This window comes from Schistocerca nitens, chromosome 7 (genome assembly GCF_023898315.1).
Source record: "Schistocerca nitens isolate TAMUIC-IGC-003100 chromosome 7, iqSchNite1.1, whole genome shotgun sequence".
In the NCBI taxonomy this organism is placed as follows: Eukaryota; Metazoa; Arthropoda; class Insecta; order Orthoptera; family Acrididae; genus Schistocerca; species Schistocerca nitens.
Genome location: NC_064620.1, coordinates 379,865,381 through 379,890,199, shown reverse-complemented (window position 1 = coordinate 379,890,199; position 24,819 = coordinate 379,865,381). Strand labels below are relative to the sequence as shown.

Below are 24,819 nucleotides of genomic sequence, written 5' to 3'. Positions count from 1 at the left end.
TGGAATTAAAATACAAGGTGAAAGGATATCAATGATACGATTCGCTGATGACATTGCTATCCTGAGTGAAAGTGAAGAAGAATTAAATGATCTGCTGAACGGAATGAACAGTCTAATGAGTACACAGTATGGTTTGAGAGTAAATCGGAGAAAGACGAAGATAATGAGAAGTAGTAGAAATGAGAACAGCGAGAAACTTAACATCAGGATTGATGGTCACGAAGTCAATGAAGTTAAGGAATTCTGCTACCTAGGCAGTAAAATAACCAATGACGGACGGAGCAAGGAGGACATCAAATGCAGACTCGCTATGGCAAAAAATGCATTTTTGGCCAAGAGAAGTCTACTAATATCAAATACCGGCCTTAATAAAAACAACTATGTGAGTTACTGATTTATAAAGCTTAGTTTGCAGTCAGTTCTGAGTATTATTAGTATCTACGATCCAGTCCCTAAACCCAGTTACAGAAATGTGAATCAGACGGATTACGTATTCCAGGCCGTACCAGCCGCGTCTTTGAGACGTCAGCTACGGTCACTTCCCAACCCACTGTAGGATCACATCGGCTCTTCTTCTTCCTGCTGGTAATGTAACTGAGATTTGGCAACAAGGCAAGGTATTTTTGGCAACTCTGTGATCGACGAGTTACTTCCTGGTGTGCACGGAATTAAGCCTCAAAGTTTTCTTGATTTTTCCTGCCATTTCCATTGAATAATCTCAGTTATTATCGCTTGGGCTGTAACAAAAGATTGTAAATTTACGGTTTTCAGCCCAGGAAAGTCGTTGCACGTGAAAATCGCATCTAATCTCGTCCTTTAAATAGCGGTTTACCATTTCTAGCCGCTATTGATCTCGTAAGAGGAAACGTAGACCCCTGCCTCTTCCCTAGCTCTGTGGAAACGTGCTAACCTTTGAGAAAGCGTCTGTTATGGTTTGCGGTTCCAGTGTTGCTGACTGTTACGTTTTCATCCCTTATGTGAAAGAGCTACAAGCAGTCAGATCACACATCGATAAGGACATCGCAAGAAAACACTTTCAGCTCATGGTGCAATGGTGAAAAACTTACAATGCTGCACAACAGGCAACGCCACTTTCCGCTGCTGACAAGCAAATTTTGGGTTTCTAGGAATACATAACTTTATTTCTGAGTTAAAGCTGTCGAACAAGGTTTGATGAAGAATAAAATGCCACTGCCACACTGCAGCTAATGTAGAAAATGCTTTTCTGACGTATTTTGGCACGATGCGCTCTCCCCATACATAATACAAAAGTTTCGAGGTGCATCTGCGGCCTGGCCATCTATTAAACCTGAAAAGAACAAAATATCGCAGAAGTTAGCCCTTTTTCCACATGCGACTATTTTGGGTTGCGAAGTGAAGGGAATTATGTTCAAAGTTCCAATAGATCGATAACTTCAGCAGACAGCAGTATTGCGTTTTAAAAAATGTAGTAGTGAATGTACCCAAACTCGCGACGTCTTATCAGCAGTGCGCGACGCTTACCGTTACGCTACTAGCTGACACGTAGCTACAACACCTCCAGAAGTCAACAACAATTCTTCCAAAACTTCTGCATTGCACTGTTCTGTGAGATAATGCATATGGCCGTATCTAGACTTCTGAGAGACAGACAGTTACAGCTTTTCTTTTGCACTGCACAACGTTTTCAACAAACAGATAGCGCAATAGAGTAGCTCAAGTCGAAAGGAACACTTCCTATTTAAATTTCTGCATCCAACACTGTTGGCAGTTCTATGTATGTGTCAGTTACGTGATTTTATTTCGGTGATTACAAAATAGAGTCGAATATATGCACTGGGTAGCCGAGGCAGCTATCTCATGGCGATTCAGTCAACCAAATAAATGAATGTACTGGACATGCTTCAAACCACTATAGGGATCCTGTGTGTCCGAATTCTCAGCCAGTGTGGCGCAACGTTGTTCTGATAGAAAAATGAGTGATACAGAATTTAGTGGTCTCTTGGATTGATGCTAGGTTAATCTGCTTATGGTCTGGGTTCGATTCCAACTTCTGCTGATGGTTTTTGATAAGAAGAGACAGATTCTGTTCTCTTCTGGCTAGGCCAAGTGAAGAAGGTATAATGGCAGTGTGGTCTGACATTCATGTTAAACATGATAGTCCTTCTCTACCAAATAGACGTTAGGTTGAACCACATGTAGAAATTCTATCAGCAGTAACCTTTCTTATACTAGTTATTTATTAATAGTGACGAAACAAACGCTATGTAGGATCACAGGACACTTATTCCATCTTTTATTTGAGCTTGTATATGTCGATAACATTGGTTCTGAACTGGGTATTAAACTCAGACCGCCCTAAACGCGGAATTTGATCCCTTCGTGACAATACAGCTCGACTGCAATTTGTTGTTTGTTCAAAACTGCATATTCCTCAATATCTCCACATATTGCACGTGAATGGGTTCGAATCCTGGCCCGGCACTAAAGCTTTCATTATGTATTCTCAAACTCTAGCATGCGATCACATATCTGCTGGTGGATAATAATTTTGATTTTTAATGTATTTTCATTCGTTGTCAACACTAACGATATCTGCCGCTTTTTAGTCCCAGTGAGACACAGAACTGTTTGCGAGATCACTGTAAGTTCAAGGATGCTATTCCGAGCTGCTGGTGGAGAAAAATTCGGTAGCTGAGTCTCTTTGTGTGCAGTCAACAACGATATGTGTGGGGTTCGATTCCCAGTCAGCACTGAACTCTTCGTCATATTATTTCTAGTTCAAACATGCTCACATGTCGCTGCTGGTGTAACAACCCATTTTTAACGTTCGTTTTCTCTAGAATATAACAGCGATAAGGCCAGGTTGGAGTCCTGGGAAAGAAAGAGTTAATGTTTCGTCTCGTCATTTCAGTTAAAACATCTAGCGACTGCTGAGAAAAAACGGAATGTCTCAGTTGATTGTGCTTCGATGACAATCCAATTAGGTTCTGGGTTCGAATCCCTGTCCAACACAAAGCTTTACCTCACAGCATTTCAAGTAAGTTACTTGTGAAGAAGCAATATTTAACATCTGTCGCAGTTCCTTTACAAGGACAATAGATGTTGTGTAGGAGGTCGCGTCCGTTAAAAATGTTTACGTTATGTAATTGAAAGTTGATATTTGCTAAATGATACTGTCTAAAATCGAGGTATATCACTCTCTGTATGCCTAGTCAGGAATGACTGTTAGTTTCCGTCAGTCACGAAGTCTTTGCTTAGTCTGCATGACCTGGGTTTGAATCTATATGCAGAAAGAGACGGTGCGTCGTGTCATTTTAAGTTCATACATATTCTCAACTAGCTGCTCGTGAATAACTTAAATTTTTAATGTCATTTTGTGTGAAATAATAAGTACGGTATGTTACTTTGAAGAGGAAATCATGAATACGACGAACTTACTACGTGAATTACCTATCTGTCGTAATAGTGAGGGTGTTAACATTTCAGGTATGTCATTTATTGTAATAAATGTGAGCTTACAAGCCTTAAGGCCCGTCTTATTTGTGATACGATGTTCCCTGATATTTATAGTACCTTGGTATTACTTTACATCTTGAGTTACTGCGATACAGAGCAGTGTTATCTAGTGGTGACTTGTTGGAACCATTTTCAATAGTCAAACGACTGTACCGAGGGGCGACTAGAGGACCTGCTAGACAGCTGCGCTATGTGGGTTGCATGTGAATCAGGCGAAATGCAATTAAGGTCGTTCGGATACTTTTGAGCACGACTGTAAATGACAAGCACATGTGCCGACAAGCACATGTACAGAGAAGCACATCTACAGACAAGCACATGTACAGACAAGCACATGTACAGAGAAGCACATGTACAGAGAAGACATGTACAGAGAAGCACTCGATTACGATTCATTTATTCAAGAGAAAGAGCTTCACAAGCTGAGTTGGTCAGTAACGCGCTGGCCCACCTCTGACCTCTATGCAAGCAGTATTAGACTCGGTATTGATTGAGAGAGTTATTGGATGTCCTGCTGCTGAATATCGTGCCAAATTATGTCCAACTGACGCGTTAGATCATCAATACCGCGAGCTGGTTGGACGGCCCTGCACATAATGCTTCAAACATTCTTAATTGGGGGCCAGCGAGGTTGCCAAATGTCTTCGCAGTTGAGAACGTTTGAGGCATTGTAGATAGCGTCGTCAAATCAGCTCGTGGTTTTAACGAACGTGCCAACTGAACAGAATTTGGCATAGTATCTCTAAGGAGTACATCCAACAACCCTGTCAATCAATGCCAAGCTAAATAACCTACTTAGATAAGGGCCAGAGGTGGATCAATGTGTTATTGACTAGCTCATTTTCTGAAGCTGTTTCCCTTGAATAAATCTCGCATTTTTTTCTGAAATTTTAATCGTTTGTTTGTCTGTACATTTACATCACATCTACTAATTCCCACCCAAACCGGATAATTCCTTCGTGGTATGTCTTATTCTTTTGTATTACAGTCTGTTTATACAATTCTTTTTCACTTATTTTTCTACCTTTTTTATCCATATCAGTCTGGAAGTAATTTTCTCTTTTTGACTGCTTTGAATCAGTGTTGAAAAATAATTCACAGCACAAAATATTAGTCCTTCCCTTAAACTAGCTCATTAGTTTCTCTGGACCGCTGTAGACGACACAGAAATATTACCAGGCAGCCATGTGTCTCTGCACCGGATACGTAAATCATGGCAGCGAAGCGGTATATGTGTGTACAGTATCGACATGCAGATGCGGGAAAATGCAGGAAATGGTTCAAATGGCTCTGAGCACTATGGGACTTAACATCTATGGTCATCAGTCCCCTACAACTTAGAACTACTTAAACCTAACTAACCTAAGGACATCAGCCCGCATCTCGTGGTCGTGCGGTAGCGTTCTCGCTTCCCACGCCCGGGTTCCCGGGTTCGATTCCCGGCGGGGTCAGGGATTTTCTCTGCCTCGTGATGGCTGGGTGTTGTGTGCTGTCCTTAGGTTAGTTAGGTTTAATTAGTTCTAAGTTCTATGGGACTTATGACCACAGCAGTTGAGTCCCATAGTGCACAGAGCCAAGCCTAAGGACATCACACAACACCCAATCATCACGAGGCAGAGAAAATCCCTGACACGAAAATGCAGGAAAGGAACTGTCGTGTTCTTACATGCTCACGACAACACGGTGAATCAATGTAGGTATGTCAAGGCGAATTGTCCAATGTGTTTACAAGAAATGGTTTACTATTCGCAGCCTTAACGACACAGCACATTGCATTGTAGTCGTATCTAATGTTTCTCCATTTTCTCTCATTTCTGGATCTACTCGTATTAGGCCGGGATGAAGATGGTGTAAGCCGGAAAGGACATTCTCACGCCCTCTTTTTGTGGCTGGAACAACATGGTTACCTCAAGCCGATTACAAGTACTTCCCCGCCGTCCCTAGTAGGAAAAAGTAATAACTTCGGAAATACTTCTTCTCAAGAGCAATTTTACAATACATGTAATAAAAAGCTGTACCAAATTTAGGACGTAGTATGTAATGATTTTATATTAAATTGTTTTTAATTTTATATGAAAGATTTCTCCTTAAAATACCATAGTAGATGTGTTAAGTACATTGTAGAACAGAGAAAACTTAGGAGCTGATAATTATTGGACTTTGAAAATAGTTGCTTTCATGACTCGCCTAAAGGATGATCGTACTGTAAGTGAGGACTGAAATTGCGGTGTAAAAGTATGCACATGTACAAAAAAATTACGTAGTGCGGTGTAGAGCAGAACAGGCATAGGGACTTAAATTTTTTACTTTGAATGTGTTTGTACGTTACTGGCTCTTACAAAGAATAGACGCATCTACATCTACATCTATATGGTTCAAATGGCTCTGAGCACTATGGGACTCAACTGCTGAGGTCATTAGTCCCCTAGAACTTAGAACTAGTTAAACCTAACTAACCTAAGGACATCACAAACATCCATGCCCGAGGCAGGATTCGAACCTGCGACCGTAGCGGTCTTGCGGTTCCAGACTGCAGCGCCTTTAACCGCACGGCCACTTCGACCGGCTCTACATCTATATCCGTACTACACAAGCTACCTGACGGTGTGTGGCGGAGGATACCTTGAGTACCTCTATCGGTTCTCCCTTCTATTCCAGTCTCGTATTGTTCGTGGGAAGAAAGATTGTCGGTATGCCTCTAGGGTCTCTTCGTGAGATATATGTAGGAGGGAGCAATATACTGCTTGACTCCTAGGTGAAGGTATGTTCTCAAAATTTCAACAAAAGCATGTACCGAGCTACTGAGCGTCTCTCTTGCAGAGGCTTCCACTGGAGTTTATCTATCATCTCCGTAACGCTTTCGCGATTACTAAATGATCCTGTAACGAAGTGCGCTGCTATCCGTTGGATCTTCTCTATCTCTTCCATCAACCCTATCTGGTACGGATCCCACACCGGTGAGCAGTATTCAAGCAGTCGGCGAACAAGTGTACTGTAACCTACTTCCTTTGTTTTCGGACTGCATTTCATTAGGATTCTTCCAATGTATCTCAACGAATGACATAGTTGATATACGCTCCTGTAGTACTTAGGAAAATTAAGAGTATGTTTTACAAAGTGAAACGATTAGAGAAAGTTGCGCCTTGAATGAGGTATTGACTTATCTACATTGACTGCTATCTGAAAGATTTCAGTTGTCTGTTCAGAAAGTTTGTTCAGTACGTGGAATACAAAGTTTTTAGTCACGACAAATTTATACCTTCACAGATTATAAGTACCGTTTACTAAAAGTGATTTTTTGTCAGACTACACTAATTCTATTTTGACCTGAGATACCTTCCCAGAATTTTTTTCAGTCTTATATTGATTTACTGATTCGATATCTTAAACCTACGGCTACTTTTGTAGTTCCATTACAAACAGTGCTCAACGCAATAAATGTTGCTTGAAAGAAGATAAACTGCATGCTTCTAGAGACCTTTTTGCAGTCTGAAACACCTGTTATCTGGAACCATATAGTTTCAGTTGATTAAAGCAGCAATGCCTTTGTTTCGGGCAGGATCCACCGTTTCGTTCGATACTAAGGAGCTTTTGCGTTACAGTTCGAGTTTAGGGGGAATACCAAATGTGCTGAGACCGAAGTCGGAAATTTGACTGAGGAGGAAAGCGTCCTAAAGCCACGGTGGCGTAGTGGTTACTGCATCTGCCTAAAGAGCAGGAGGCATTGGATCGAATCCTGGCCTTGGTTCAAAGATTTTTCCATTGCTTCAGTCTACATATATATGCAAAACAAAATAACATAGTTTATATTCCGTAACTAATGTTATGATGAAAATATCCGGGGAGAAGTTTGGTCGGTTGGTTGATTTGGGCGACGGGATCAAACAGCGAGGTCATCGGTCCCCAGGAGAGAAGATAACGTTGTCTTGGTACCACAGTGATGCCCTTCAAGCAAGAATGACTAATTTACCTCCCTCCTTACTTCCACTTGTAACTGTAGATGACTTGTTCGTTTTACAATAGTATGTCTTGAAGAATGACTATTTCAGAAAAATGGCAGAAAGTCTAAGTCCGGAGGACCACGCTTTTGAATGACTGTCTTGGAATCCACATAAACTAGTTGGCCATGACACAATGTCCAGGCTACCCAATAGGGAAGGGCAGTTCTACATGGTGATGACGATAAGATTGTTGTCTCACATTTTCTCCGCAAACGGCTGTGTGAGGGTAGTATGCTGGCTGCAGCTCGGTCCCGGGTTGGCTTTGGAACTCAAGACGTTTCACGGAGAGACTCTCATTGAGGAACAGTTTCAGCGGTTGGCGTAATTGCCCAGAGAACTCCTGACGCGAACTGGCTCGATAGCTGAGGCCGAACTGCCGTTCCGTGTTTGAGTGCCGTCAGAAATTCTACCACTGTGTACGTATACAGCACGACCTGTTTGTGGCCACGTGACGTCGCGTAGGTAAATAGTCCCCATGATTATAGTGCCGCGATCTTGGATGCGTGGTCTGCCGGCACCACCTCTTGTGGCGGTTGCCAGAGATTCTGAGGGCAACAAACCGGCCCATGAGTTTATCTAGAAACCTTAATAACACGCTAGGTGATCGCAGATCAGTGATTGGCTAGCAGGTGCCTATTCTGGTTGTAGCGGACGACGCCTGTAGCTTGGCCACCCGCTAGGCGCGTATGTGTGCCTGGTTAGTGTCTGGCCGAGTAGGCGAGACACAGCAAACCACTGAGCAACAGTTTAGGAACGGTCGAGCGAGTGATTTGTAAGGCACTTTCTTCGTGGATTAATTATATTTTCTTTAGATTCTTTAAACGTTTCTCAGCGTGGAATCTACTTTTCCTAGAACTAGCTGCATCCGAATGTTACACTTTAGGGAGAGTTGGACATTTAGTCCCAGGTATTTTAAAGATGTTGCTCTTTCGGGTGACTTCTCGACAATAGCCTTTTTGGACGCAGTTCACTATCATTTTTGACGTTCAGCGTCACCTTTCAATCTCTGCACCAATCATCGGTTCTCTGCAAATTTACTGCATTTCGCTCCCGTCTTCCGGCGTTCCAAACTTCCTTTAGATAACAGAATATTAGGCTAACAGTCTCACGGAGCTTCCGTTGTTACCGACTAGATCATTTATATGTACTGTACAACGGAACAGCCAAATAACACACCTTTGAGTCACTCCGGAAATTATCTGTACGTACCTTCGGGATACTCCCGAAATAATCTTAATGTCGATTTCGGAACGTTAAGAGCGACGAGTTGGATTTATCTGCTAAGAAGTTCCGATCCCAATCAAAACTCAGCTCTGATAATCGATAAGCTCATATTTTGTTCTATAATCGACAGTGCTAAGTCATATCAAATACTTTCCGAAAGTCAAGGAACACGGCATGAACCTGGACCCAGAGAGAGAGAGAGAGAGAGAGAGAGAGAGAGAGAGAGAGATGTTTTGCGAAATCTCTATTTGTGAAATCCGTGTTGATTTTTACAAAACAGATTTTCGTTATCGTTATCAGTGAAAGGTGAAGAACATGAGGATTTAACATACTCCATGATTGTATAACAGATTGAGGTCTGTGATACAAGCCTATAATTATGTGTATTCATGCTATGACCCTTCTTGAAAATGGGTTTTAATTGCAGTTTCTTCAGAATCTCTTGGTATCCCTCGTTACTTCGATAAACGGCTGAAAGAATGATTTCAAGTGATCTTGCTCATAATATCTCACATAACATTTTCAAAGGCATAGATCAAAGCCGTGAGGTGTATGCAGTATTGTCTCGCTCCCAAAAACATTATGGCTCATTATTACACCAATGTTTATTATCGAATGTACGATCATATGGAGAATCAAGCAAAATTTGTGATTGGACTGATGCTTTGTTAGCAGGAAGGGCGCAACAATTATCTTGAGCAGAGTCATTAAGAGAAGTAGATGTGATTCCAGGCATGCTCTACAAAATTATTTTGGGACCCTTGCTGTTCGTGTTGTATGCTGATGAGGCGGCAGAATATCAATAGTTTCCTTGGACTTCCTGCAATTAGTACAGTTGTATATAATCAAGTACAATCCGATAACAACTGCACAAACATCGAGGCAGTTCTTGAAAATATTTGAAAGTGCTATAAAGATTGGCAACTTCATTTAAAAGAAACACTAAATTATCCACTTTACTAAATACAGAAAATGACTAAAATGTCGATGAGTCAGAACTGGAGTCAGTCATCCATCAGGAGTACGTTCATGTGTAACAATTTGCGAGGATACAGTATCGAATGACCACAAAGACTCAGTCAGAGATGAAGCAGGTGACAGAATTCGGTTCACTGGCAGTATACTGGGAAAACGCAGTCAATTTACCAAGGAGACTGGTTATAAAACACTCGTGTGCTCATCTTACTGTATTCCACATGTGGGACGTATGGCATGGAGAACTAGTAGGGAATAATTAACGATTTCAAAGAAGGGCGGCACAGGTATGTTCTACTAACGTACTCAAGAGAGCGTCAGAGAATTTATGAAAAGCCTGAATCGGCACACGCGTAGCGACGGCAAGTCAGTTATCCTGAGTAACCGTTTATCCTGAGGAATCTTTCTTTGAAAGTTTAAAAATACATGTTCAGTGAAGAACCTACGTGTACTCTAACGTCCTTAGGGATCGCGGAGACATTTCAAAACGGCACATCCTTCGTTGCGGAGAGGAAGAACAGCCTGCGGCAGTCGCGAAACTCATAGGAACAAAAATAAATAGTAAATAAAAAATAAAAATGTAGCTATTCAAGTGGCCGAAGCGGCTCGCATGTAGCAACAGAACAGCATGATACCAGATTATAAATGGCTTTTTTTAATATTGTTAGTTTTATATTTCCCAGTCAGTAAATGTGGTGGTGATTTTTCCGGTACTAATAGCAAAATGTAATTGAACTAAAAATCCACCACCTGCTAATATTAACATATAATAATAGAATATGCACGGTCCACAGTAGCATAGTCATAATCAAAAATGCTTTAACACGTGAAATGAGTTGCGACCTGAGGCACGTAATTTCCAGAGGCACTGATTATGAGTATCCACGAGCTTTCCGCTTACTTTCTGATGCTTTTCGCGATTGTATTTCGTCTTGCGAGTTTATTTATGGATTTCAGACTTATCATAATAAATTCAAATTAGGCACTATTTTTACATACTGTGACACTAGCCGATATTTGTTCTTAAAATAGTCCTTAGGACCTTGTCGTTGGTCCTAAGCCTTCAGTGTACCTGTCACGTTTCTCAATTCTTCTTTGCAGGTATCAAAATGAATGTATCCCTTCCGGATTATTCTTCCAAACTTTAACGTTTAGTCCTCCAGAACATCCACCTGTGATGCTTTCTCATTATGTGTGCGCTTATTTAATGTTCCATTGGATTTAATATCAAACCTAATTCCTGTTCTCTTACGGCTACAACTACTGCATCATCAATGCATAGTATTGTGCTAATTTTATATCCTTGACAAAAGTCCTTTAAGCACTCGAAAAAATAAACATCAGTGGTAACATTAAAGTTGCCTTACAAATTTTCCTGTTTTGGCTCCTTATACAGATGTATCGGTACAGGTTATTCTAATTCACTTTGAAGAAAGATAGTGGGTTCCAAAAAATGGTTCAAATGGCTCTAGGACATCACACACATCCATGCCCGAGGCAGGATTCAAACCTGCGACCGTAGCAGCAGCGCGGTTCCGGACTAAAGTGCCTAGAACCACTCGGCCGACTAAAGATAGTGGGTTTCCATCTCTCTCTGTTGACACTAGATTGCCTAAAAAAGGAAAAGATTTCATTTCATAGTAAACTATAAAACGCCTTTCCATCTTTAGAGCTCTACTATAATCTCTGAAGCACGACCTCATTTGCATTTTAATGTGATTATACACTCCATACAAACAATGCACAACCTTTTTGCATTGTGTTTATACATGCCAACCGCTTGGCGATGTTTCAGTACCGAAGATGGAAAAAAAAGAGAAGAACCACTAAGTTTCATGACTCATTATCATGGATTCTGGTGAAAGAGTAGTTCAGACTGTGGCTAAGTCATTTACAGGGTGACAATTCAAAATGGTTCAAATGGCTCTGAGTACTATGCGACTTAACTTCTGAGGTCATCAGTCGCCTAGAACTTAGAACTAATTAAACCTAACTAGCCTAAGGACATCACACACATCCATGCCCGAGGCAGGATTCGAACCTGCGACCGTGGTGGTCGCTCGGTTCCAGACTGTAGCGCCCAGAACCGCACGGCAGGGTGACAATTATTTAACGATATGAAATAAAATCGTCATAACGTCTGAACGGTTTGCGTTAGGAGGTTCTAGCTGCACGGTTGGGCACGGGGCATGATGGGAGCTAGTATGCGCATGTATTATTTGGTTTAGCGACGAAGCCCACTTTCATTTGGATGGGTACATCAATAAGCAAAATTGGCGCATTTTGGTACTGAGAATCAGCATTTCGAGATCGAGAAATCTCTTCACCCTCAATGGGTGACTGTGTGGTGTGAAATATCCAATCACGGAATAATCGGTGGGATATTCCTTGATGGCATGGTGACTACCGAACGGTACATAAAGTTTTTGCAAGATGATTTCATTCCCATTATCCAAAGTTGCCCTGATTTCGACAAGATGTGCTTCAATACGTAGCTCGACCCTATCGAATCAGGAGAGTGATGTCCTGGAGGAGCACTTTGGGGACCGCATTCTGGCTCTGGGGTACCCAGAGGCCACTTTCATTGGCCTCGATAGGCCGCTATATTCTCCGGATCTGAACACATGTGACTCCTTTTTGTGGGGCTATATTAAAGTCAAGATGTACATCAATGTCCCCCCCAAAATCACTGCTGAGCTAAAATTAGCCATTCAGGAGGTCACTGACAGCACTGATGTTCCGACAGTTCAGCGGGTCATGCAGATTCCGCTATTCGTCAGCGCTACGTCATCTCCAGTGATGGCAGGCATATCGAACATGTCATAACCTAAATCCGAATATCGGTAGTGATGTTTACATGTTGAGTAAAGAGTGTGCACACCATTGTTTGTAACCAAGTTCAGTAACTGTCACTCTGTATCTACGATATACTTTCTTTCAGGAGTGCTAGTTCCACTAGGTAAGCAGGAGAACTTCTGTGAAGGTAGGAAAGTAGGAGAGAGATAGTGACGGAGGGAGGGTAGCTAGTGAGTCGTGACGATGCTCAGTCGACAAAATGCAAGGCCCCACGACCGAGTTGCTGTCTGGTGATCAATGTTACTCTTCCAGGTTTCTCGAGGCTAACTACAACGCTCACAGAGGCATTGAAACAGTCACTCTTCCTGCGCTCCATTCATGAAGGATCGGGACCAAGTCCTAATATGTGGGAGTTGGACAATCATATGAAAATACTCAGAGAAATGCATACGTCAACGTAAATACAGATGCTGGACAGGCCTGCAGGTTTCGCTGTTGTATCTGACCACGAACGGCAACTGTGCAATGTTCTCTATATGTTGTAAGCGCCAATCGTGGTTAGAACAGTGTTCTGCGTAACTGCGACTGCATTGTGTTGGAGCTCAAAGCATTATAACGAGGGAAAATCGTTCTTGCTCGTATGCTAGATGCTTCTGTAAACTACGGAACCGAAGTGATTGGTCTTTCAAGATGCGCCGTATCGAAGATTTACACCGCGTACAGGGAAAGCGGGAAAGCATAATCTGGTAAGGTACAACGTGGATGAGGTGTATATGGAGCGATCGTGGCAGACCGCCACTGGAGAAGATTCTGATTAAATCAAGGAGACAACAACAGTCAAAGTGACCAAAAACTGATTCTCGTATAAGTGAACCATGTCAGCACCAGAAAATACGAGGAGAGTTCCATAAGCAGTTGGGTTACCAAACCACTCATCAGTGATTCAGATGTCCGTAACAGGAAAAACGTGCTGTCGAAGTCACAAAACCAGGACTATGGAGCAGCGGAAGAAAGTGAGTTGGTCAAACGGGTCTTATTTCACAGTGTTTCCAACTTCTGGCCACGGTGGTGATTTAGATGTTAGTAATGTGGTATTCCATTGGCCTCATGGTTGCGCCCTCGTATTACTGCCAAGGATTATGTGACCATTTTGGTTGATCAGGTCTATCTCAGATACAACATCTGTTTCCCAAAAGTGATGATATGTACCCAGACGACAGCACCGCTATCTTCTAGGACTGATTTCGTGACCACGAGGATGAATTGTCGCATATCCCCTGGTCACCACAGTCATCAGATCTCCATATTACTGGCGCTTTGGTCTACTTTCGAAAATAGTGTGCGTTATCGCTATGCATCCCCATCGTTGTTACCCAAAATTAGCGTATTCTGCAGGAATTATGGTATACGACTCGCTTGAAAACCATACAGTACCTGTATTTATTTATTTCAGGGTGACTGAAGCTGTGTAGAATGCCAACGCGTTTGCTATACTGTATTAGGCATAGTAATACAGTTTGATGTTTGCAAATTTATGTCGAATCTCAGTATTGGTGCAATGGGAAGTGTCTCCTGCAGGGCATTACACGGTGATTTGGCGAGTATGGGTGTAGATGCAGAAGCTAAACACAGCAAGGGAGCGTAAATGTGTTTCTTTTTTTTTCTTAGTAGTTTTATGATGACTGGGTCGTTTGTAGAGATATCGCGCGTGAAACAGGGTGAGTAACGAGGAAGTATTCCACTGAACACGCTGAGAAGTGTGAGAGATCTCTGAATAAGTGCTTGCAAAGATCACGTGTTTAAACGGCTGCCCATTCATAGTAATTCAAAGTTATCACTCAGCATTTTTGAACCCCTATTGGCCTGTGTGTGAACTGTCCAAGGTAAAAAAAATCTGCTGGCCTTAGACTATCATAATGGTGACTTAATGAACAGGGAAATCATTGGACTTACAAGAATACGGCGCATTATGTTGTGTGTAGCACCATCAAAGAATTAATTTTTTCTGCATATTTGTGGAAGATACCTGGATAAGCGTGATACAAAACTGCGCATCAAGACAGTCTTGACGCTACAAAACCATAACAATCTAGCACTGTGCCTCCTAAAGATTCTGAAAGCGGATAAATACAAACCAAAACAAACAACAAAAGGTGTCATTTCGTGGAGTCTGAAGGTGTTAAAATAATTTATTAAAATTAGTCATTGATGATTTTAAAAAGGACTTTGCCATCGTAAAAGAGTACTAAAATTTCAGCTACAAAGATGGCGTAGAAAGCTACAAGATTTCTTAGAAAAAGAGGAAAACTGTTAAAAAGCCATTGTACATTCACTAAAAGTGGAAGGATCTGCATAAAATATTCAATCAACATATGCGAAGGCAGCCGGGTGACGTTATCGACAATCGCCGAAATTTCACTGGAACACAGTCCGTCTTTTTCGTGGCACAAATGCAACGAGAGAGCTCTGCAAGAAAATTTAAACCGTTTTTTATGGAGGTGGTGTTGCATAACGTTAATGAATCTTACGAACTGCATTATGCAATACACAGCTGTAACGGTATATTTTATTACGGACGATCGATTTCGGTCTAGGATCAGACCATCGTCGGCTCCAAAAACCATCTCGGCTACGCATCTGAGCAATTATATTATCAGTTACAGATGTGCAATGTTCCATCATTACTGTTAGTTGCTATACATATACAGCTAATAGTAATGATGCGACGTTGTACGCAATATAACCGTTGCTGTAATTGCGCAGATACATAACAGAGGTTTTCTGGACACGATGATGGTCTGATCCAAGACCGAAATTGATCTTCTGTAGTAAAAAGTACCGTTACAGCGGTGTATTGCGTAATACAGTTCTTAAAATTTCAACCCTCTGTAGGCAGGGCTACGCCTACCAAGAACCGTAACACGGCTAATATAGCAAGAAAAACTCTCACGCGCACACATGAATCCACGCATGCATGAAATGCGCACACCGTAAACAACTAACGTCTCCATACAACCAAAAATGACCAACGTCAAAAGTTACCGATATTGAATATTAATCACCAGTGGGTGAGCAAGTTGCATTAAGTCTGTCCCTCTGCTGGTTGACTAGGGAGAGATCAGGATTCCAAGCAGAATTTAAGAAAAAAAAATCCGTCTCTGTTTATAAGGTTATTTGCTAATTTAATTTCAACTACAAATTCCTTAATAACACAGTCAAAATAGCCGGAGGTGTACACCAGATTCTCTGTATTGTTATAATATGTAGGTGACCGGTACCACCTCAATAATTTGCAATAGCAGATTTGCTCCTACACCGTCCTAATGGCCTGACCAACGTATCAGATACCACAGCTGCAAGAAATACGACAGACACACAAACCAACATCATCCTTCATAGACGCTAAAAGGACCCCAATCTTAGACGATGTTCGAAGAAACCTACTTCAAACCAAGTTTCCGCAGAATACGACTACCGCTATTGGAAATTCTACCTGCTTAAGGCATCACTCACATGATATCTGGTTGGTCATCAGGGCACACGTATGTCAACTGTATGTCAGTGTAATGATTCTGGCGAAAGGTGACTTTTAGGTTGCCTAACTTAGCTGACAAACTTTCGGATTTGAGATAATGTGGTGCCTATGAACGAAGGTAGGAAGTACAAAGTATCAAAAATGGCTGTGAGCACTATGGGACTTAACAGCGGTAAGAGAAACTCCTTCCTTGTGGATCTTCGGGAGTCAATATAATCTAAGGGACCAGCACAATAAGACTCACGCGACAAGGAACTTTCCTTCAGGAGGTTGTTAATCTTCTTCTCTGGCCGGCCGGGGTGGCCGAGCGGTTCTAGGCGCTACAGTCTGGAACCGCGCGACCGCTACGGTCGCAGGTTCGAATTCTGCCTCGGTCATGGATGTGTGTGATGTCTTTAGGTTAGTTAGGTTTAAGTAGTTCTGAGTTCTAGGGGACTGATGACCTCAGAAGTTAAGTCCCATAGTGCTCAGAGCCATTTGAACCATCCTCTTCTCTATCCTTTTTGTCGGGTCAGCAGCGAGTCTGCCATATGCTGTAAAGAATAATAAACGCTACATCGAATAATGAAGGATGCACCTTTTGAACATAATTGTGCTTGCCATTGTCCGTGGGTAAGATAACAATATAAGAATCCACACTGAGTGAGCACCCTCTCAACTGCGGTATTACTCTCGGATGATCGTGCCCCATCCAACACATGAGATGATTATCTACTCACTTTCTTGGAAGCATCAGGAGGTAGTTAAGAAGAGCCTTTTAGATTGACTCAGCAACTGGTAAACGCTTGGGCGTCGGTGTAAAGCTTAAACCTTTCTCCAGTATGTGGTTCGAAGTGTGATATTACACCCCGCGGTTTGCCTTCAGAGAAACCGTTGGTTAACGCATGTAATGTGGATATGACAGTAAGTGGGAAGAGGGGAGGGAGTCGATGGTGGTAGCAGCAGGTATAATATTTAATAGTGCACCGGCACGTGAGTCAAACCATGATACGATGGGAAAAGGAAGGTGGATGTTTTAGAGGTAGGGGAATGTGTTCTCTGATGTGGAACTGGATATGAATGGAAGAGCTTGAGATTATAAGGCAGGTACATATTTGCAAGGATTTCATTTTCTTGGAGGGAGAGGTGGTAGAGGCTAGGGAGTGTCTATAGAGATGTGGGGTCGGTGGGATTGGAAACTGAAGGGAAACAAGGAGGTTGGTGGAGTCCAGTTTACAGAAAATTTATGATGGTTTTCGATGTGGGCGAAAAGGGGAATTTGATTAGGAGATACAAGATCGATGTGCGATAGCCTAAATGGATGCAAAAGGTAAGTTGGAATGTATACAGGACTGTGCAGTGAAATATCTTAACAATTTCGTAACTGTATACAGACTGGTTTTTCAGATTTTCGTTCTTTGTTGGGTATGTAGTATTTCACCAGGCAGTAGTATTACGAATATTAGATATTAATGAAGAAATCCTTTGACGCACTTGTCACCCAGCTTGTGACGAAAGAGTCGGCTGGCAAAGATGGGCTTGGTAGACAGCGGTACAATCTCCGTCAGTGAGGCTCAGACCGCGTCATCAAGCCTCCGACGGCCAGTAGATTGACTCACAGATGGGAAACGGTGAGGGCTGATGGAATTGTCACCTTCGTTGACAGTTTTTGCAACACAAAAAAGGTTACCCAAATGCATCCAGGCAGGGAATCGTTAAGACATGAAATATCTGTGCACTACAATCAAGCCGTTGAAAGCTATATATATACAGGGTGAGTCACCTAACGTTACCGTTGGATATATTTCGTAAACTACATCAAATACTGACGAACCGATTCCACAGACCGAACGTGAGGAGAGGGGCTAGTGTAATTGTTTAATACAAACCATACAAAAATGCACGGAAGTATGTTTTTTACCACAAACCTACGTTTTTTTAAATGAAACCCCGTTAGTTTTGTTAGCGCATCTGAACATATAAACAAATACGTAATCAGTGCCGTTTGTTGCATTGTAAAATGTTAATTACGTCCGATATTGTAACATAAAGTTGACGCTTGAGTACCACTCTTCCGCTGTTCGATCGTGTGTATCGGAGAACACCGAATTACGTAGGGATCCAAAGGGAACGGTGATGGACCTTAGGTACAGAAGAGACTGGAACAGCACATTACGTCCACATGCTAACACCTTTTTATTGGTCTTTTTCACTGACGCACAATTACATTACCATGAGAGGTGAGGTACACGTACACACGTGGTTTCCGTTTTCAATTACGCAGTGGAATAGAGTGTGTCCCGACATGTCAGGCCAATAGATGTTCAATGTGGTGGCCATCATTTGCTGCACACAATTGCAATCTCTGGCGTAATGAATGTCGTACACGCCGCAGTACATCTGGTGTAATGTCGCCGCAGGCTGCCACAATACGTTGTTTCATATCCTCTGGGGTTGTAGGCACATCACGGTACACATTCTCCTTTAACGTACCCCACAGAAAGAAGTCCAGAGGTGTAAGATCAGGAGAACGGGCTGGCCAATTTATGCGTCCTCCACGTCCTATGAAACGCCCGTCGAACATCCTGTCAAGGGTCAGCCTAGTGTTAATTGCGGAATGTGCAGGTGCACCATCATGCTGATACCACATACGTCGACGCGTTTCCAGTGGGACATTTTCGAGCAACGTTGGCAGATCATTCTGTAGAAACGCGATGTATGTTGCAGTGCTCTCCGATACACACGATCGAACAGTGGAAGAGTGGTACTCAAGCGTCAACTTTATGTTACAATATCTCCGGTTATAATTAACATTTTACAATACAACAAAAGGCACTGATTACGTATTTGTTTATATATTCAGATGTGCTAACAAAACTAACGTGGTTCCATTTAAAAAAAACGTAGGTTTGTGTTAAAAAACATACTTCCGTGCAGTTTTGTATGGTTTGTATTAAACAATTACACTAGCCCCTTTCCTCACGTTCGGTCTGTGGTATTGGTTCGTCACTATTTGATGTGGTTTACGAAATATATCCAGCGGTAACGTTAGGTGACTCACCCTGTATATATATATATTAGTGTCTAGGATTTTATGGCAAGTTTTCAGGAGCTACATGCATATAAAGACTTAATTAATGAAGTAGATCAAGATTTTACTGATTATAGCACGGAAATCTGGACAGTCGGGATAGCGCACGATAGCCATTAACAAGCGCTATCATGTGACCCAAATAATACCGTTAATTACACAGTTTCTAGGGACGGAAAATTAAAACATTACTACGTAAATAATCACCTCTACAGCAAATTACTGCAACAAACAAGCAATAGCTTATGTGAGATCTAGAACATAATAATACAATTTACGAGAACGCCTTCTACTTTCATGTATTTAATGTCGTTAAATTGTCGCAAAATTTCTCGTGAACTGTCTAACGGCAACGAACACAAAGTGAAAGGCGAGGAGAAGACGTTGATAAATCGGCGTGGAATTACGATCCATGCACTGTACTTGGATTGTGTGTGTGTTACGTACTTTAGATTTTCATGATGTTACTATGATTTGGAGAATCGACGATGATGAATTGTTATACAGTAGGACGAGCACCTCACATTATAAACACATGTGAGGAAACTGGCTCTGGAGGGAGCGTATCTCTTAGTGAAGTGACGCGTAATGAGTAGTTTTTTCTCTGCATTACAGTTTCCCGCACTTTGGGATTATTACTAGCGGTTACTTGCAGCACTAAGGATACTTCCAGGCACCCTAGTCACGGGACGTAGAAAATACTGGGTCAGATTGGGGAATGTGTAGAATGTCACGTATGATACTTTCTCGTTGTGTGGAGCTGATATATGGAGTCAGACTTACGAAGTTCTCATCGGAACATATAACAACTCTTGTGCAAACACACATTTCAAGTATTTTTTAAAATGTAATATAGGCCGACGCGTGCAATTTTGAGACGCTTACCCCAGGCTTTCAAGTAATTTGCTTATTTAGAGCAGTTTCTGCTTTTGCCAAACTGAACTACACATTCGGTTTCGTGGAACGCTTAATTGATTTTCAGGAACATTTCCTTGCGGGAAAGTTTGTTTTATTACGTCGGACGATGTGGGCACAACAAAGTTTCGTCAGCGGTAGGCTGTTATGAAAAGGCTGAATGAACAATAATTCAGTAAGTTTCGATTTTATTACTTATAGGCGACGTCCCATCTTCTTGTCTTCTTTACATGTAGAAAAATAGGTGGTCGAAGTAAGAGAAGCTCTTGTTAAAAATGGTAAAGGAAATGCTTGGAATTAGAAGTTTTGTCTTTATATTTCATCTCGGACAAGTGAAGACATTAATAACGTTGTTTACAGTTAATATTTTCCTACGTTCACTAACAAGTGGGTAAAAAAATTAATAATGTATTTAAAAATGTTTGTTTAAAATACATACAGAGTGTCTTAGTATGACCACTGAACTGAATGGTTCATTCTGAAGCGGAAACAGACATTTGTACGTAGTGTTAGAGCTTCAGAAAGGTCAGCTATTTCAGACTCGCGATTTTCGCATCTTTCATTACATGAATGCTAATCATTTGTGAAGGTTCACCGCTATATTGTTGCCTGTGGGGCCGAATTTTACGAATAAGTGATACAAGAAAGTATTAGCTTTCTCGTATTTTAATGCTGGTCCGCGCGTTAAAAAAGAATGGACGCAATCCCTGTTTACCAAAAACATGACTATAGGAGCAGAAAAATAAATTATGATTGGCGAAGCTTAAAAAATAAAAGAAGAATCGCTGTACCGTTCTCATTCTTGGGGATATCTAATAGTTTATTCTCTGAATTCAAAGCATAAGTGTATTTTAATAAATTTCTCTTCCCTGGCGTATACTTAATTATTGTGCTCAAGATTTTGTTTGATCGTTCTTAAAAATTCTTTAATTTTGTCTTTTTGTCCTGTTTGTGGTACACTAATGGTAGGTAACCATCCTTTCACGGTTTTAGAAATTTTTCTGAGATGGCTGGAAGCTGTCACTTTCGACACAATTGTCAGATAGCCTTAAGGAACGAAGGCCAAATAAAAAAATTAAAAAAAAAAGCCTTAAGGAAGGGACGTATGTACGTCTTGTACACGAAAGGCGTGAACTTTTCTTTGTCTCTTTTGAAAGTATAAACCGGCATCTAACTGTATATTACTGTGCTTTTCTTCTGTACAATCCAGATTTCGGCTTTTACGCCATTATCGAGTACAATGCTAAAAGTTCTTAAACCATTAACACGTTATATCTGGCAAAGTTAGCACAGAGTAGGTACACAAGACAAGCTAGTCTTGTTTACCTGCTTTCAAAAAATGGTTCAAATGGCTCTGAGCACATTGGGACTCAACTGCTGAGGTCATTAGTCCCCCAGAACTTAGAACTAGTTAAACCTAACTAACCTAAGGACATCACAAACATCCATGCCCGAGGCAGGATTCGAACCTGCGACCGTAGCGGTCTTGCGGTTCCAGACTGCAGCGCCTTTAACCGCACGGCCACTTCGGCCGGCTTACCTGCTTTATGCTGCCTTTGCCAGATATGACGTATTAATCGTCTAAGAACTTTTAGCACTGTACTCGATAATGGCGTAAAAGCCAAAATGTAGAGAGTACACGAGAAAAATACAGCAATATACGATCAATGGCGGTTTATTCTTTCAAAAAGTACTCCATGACTGTGGCTCAGCAGAATCGAAAACGTTTCCCTATATTCATATTTTAATTGTATTTTATTGAACGTATTTTGAGTTTGAGAACCGGAGTAATGCTTCTTTAAAAACTTTAAAGCAATATAATCCTCTAGCACGACGTCATTGACGACAGATTTATTGTTAAAATTGTCGTTGGTGCATCTGTCGATTAGATTTTCGATGAAGATTGAAACTTTCAACAATAGTCACAAATTTCTCTGTCAGAAATGAATGCAACTGAGTGTCAAAGAAATAATTGACTCATTTCTACTGCTCACTACGACCAGAGCTTGTGGATAAGCGAAAACTCACTGGGACTACATAGGACAATATGCCCCGAATTTTATGTCTTAACGGAAACAAATACGCTGAGAGTGGCATTTTATCGTTGGTGTCAATACAATTACCGGTTGCAGTGGACACTTCTAGATGAGATGTATATGTGTAATTCCGTTACTTCTTCGATAGCTGTTTTTCTGAGGAAGACAGTTGTCATTATTGTCGAGAGATCAAATTTTCATAGAGAATTAAAGCAACAAACGCACAAAAAACTTTTCTAGCGTTTTAATTTCACTACTTTGTATTTGTTAAAGGTATAAACTTGGTACTTTGCTGTAATTAAGGTGGAGAAGGAATTTGATTAACAACAATGGAAACGAAATGTGAAAGATATCGTATAAGATTCGTGTATGTGCATGTTTAAACAGCCAAATCTTTAGGTAACGTAAAACTGGAAAGGGTTTCGGGTCCTGTTTCTACTCAACTTTTTACGTCACTCGACATAGGCCCAGTTACCCCGGACTGAATTGAAGTTTATTTTTTTGTCCCTGTTTCAACTGAAATACAAAACATTTTTTCTGTCAAAATAAATTATTTTACGAATCAGAGAATTTTGTTGACGGTGGAGCGCTACAAAAATAATTTTTTCATCGCTAACACGGATTAAGACAGTAGCTTAAAAACAACAATGAGCTCCACATATTATTCGTCCGGCGCGATGAGAACGCTCGCATCGCTACTTGGTGACCTGGCGAGGTGACGGTAAGGCCGCGTGACGTACCTATGTAGGAGCTGTTGGCGAGAAGCCAGAAGAGCCTGAAGGCGTCCATCGGGGCAGCACGTCCGTCCGGAGGGTGGCGCGAGACGCGACTGGAGTCCGCGTGCAGCGCCGGCGAGTTGCGCCGGCACATCGCTCACGTGGCGGCGCTGCCGGCGCCACCCCCGCAGTGGGGGTGGCGAGGGAGGGGAGGGGTGCACCAATCACCTGAGAGCTAGCCGACTGCCCGCTGCCAGCGACTTGGAAGGTAGTTACGGTTGCAGGGCTTGACGCCTTTCCGTAAGCATTTACAAACTACACGTCTACATGCATACTGTATAAGCCACTGTACATTATACGGCAGAGAGTACTTTCAATGTACCTCATACAACTGAGGCACTGACAACCGTAAGGGACCAAAGCACACAAAAAAGTTTTGAAAAAAGTAAAAATTTATGAAAATCGTACTTGCGTGCAAACTACCCGCCCTAGACGTATGATCTGTTTTTTAGCTAAGCTGTAGTATCCTATATTTCCTATAAAGAAGTCGTGTAACCATTATATATATATAATGAAATTTTATTTAATATTTAGGATTATTATTATTCATGTTAATCCACAATATTTTTATACACTGAAGCGTCAAAGAAACTGGCATACGCATGCGTATTCAAATACAGAATATGCAAACAGACAGACAATACGGCACTGCGACCGGCAACGCCAAAATGTCTGGCGCATTTGTTAGATCGGTTACTGCTGCTACAATGGCACGTTATCAACATTTCAGTGAGTTTGAACGCGGTGCTATAGGCGGCGCACGACTGATGGGACACACCATCCCCGATGAATTGGAGGTTTACCCTTAAGGCTGTTTCACGAGTGTACCGTGAATATCAGGAATCCGGTAAAACATCAAATCTCCGACATCGCTGTGGCCGGACAAAGATCCTGCAAGACCGGGACCAACGACGACTGAAGACAACCGTTCAACGTGACAGAAATGCAAGCCTCCCGCAAATTGCTGCCGATTTCAATGATGGGTCATCAACAAGTGTCAGTTTGCGAACCACTCAACGAAACATCATCGATATGGGCTTTCGCAGCCGACGGCCCACTTGTGTACCCTTGATGACTGCACGACACAAAGCTTCACGCCTCGCCAGGGCCCGTCAACACCGACATTGGACTGTTGATTACTGGAAACATGTTGCCTGGTCGGACGGGTCTCGTTTCAAATTGTATCAAGCGGGTGGACGTGTACGGGTATGGAGACAGCCTCATGAATCCATAGATCCTGCATGTCAGCAGGGGACTGTTTCAAGTTGGTGGAGGCCCTGTAACGGTGTGGGGCGTGTGCAGTTGGAGTGATATGGGACTTTTGATGCGTCTAGATACATATGTAAGCATCCTGTCTGATCACGTGCATCCATTCATGTCAATTGTGCATTCCTATGGACTTGGGCAATTCCAGTAGAACAATGCGATACCCCACACGTCCAGAATTGCTACAGAATGGCTTCAGGAACATTCTTCTGAGTTTAAACAATTCCACTGGCCACCAAACTCCCCAGAAATGAACATTATTGAGGATATCTGGGATGCCTTGCAACGTGGTGTTCAGAAGAGACCTCCATCCCCTCGTACTCTTACGATTTCTTGTCATCTCTGCAGGATTCATGGCTTCAGTTCCCTCCAGCACTACTTCAGACATTAGTCGAGTCCATACCACGTCGTGTTGCGGCACTTCTACGTGCTCGCGGTGGCCCTACACGATATTAGACACGTGTACCAGTTTTTTTTGGCTCTTCAGTTGTGTAGGCTAGTGACAATAGTGCATTTTGACTGTAGTTTGTAAGTAATATGAATCTAGAATCAGAACATAAAAGAACATATACTGAACACACCACTCGCACAATTACGACCAATCCCGACACCTCATGGTGCTTGTTATCATAATTTTCATGAAACACATTCTCTGACTTGTGGATCAGATAAAACTGTCTGTTTAATTTAGGCTTGAAAACCTGTAGTTTTGTTAAATCTATGTGAT

At 41.9% G+C, this 24,819-nt stretch overlaps 1 protein-coding gene across 1 annotated transcript in view; it reads right to left on the bottom strand.

Moving 5' to 3' along the window:
- LOC126195650 (probable DNA double-strand break repair Rad50 ATPase) overlaps positions 1 to 22,920 on the bottom strand; it is a 178,609-nt gene extending 155,689 nt beyond the window's left edge. Inside the window, exon 1 of the mRNA XM_049934275.1 lies at positions 22,791 to 22,920. Within this exon, the coding sequence (XP_049790232.1) occupies positions 22,791 to 22,920 (130 nt within the window). The remainder of the gene's footprint in view (positions 1 to 22,790) is intronic.
- Between the last annotated feature and the right edge of the window lie 1,899 nt (positions 22,921 to 24,819).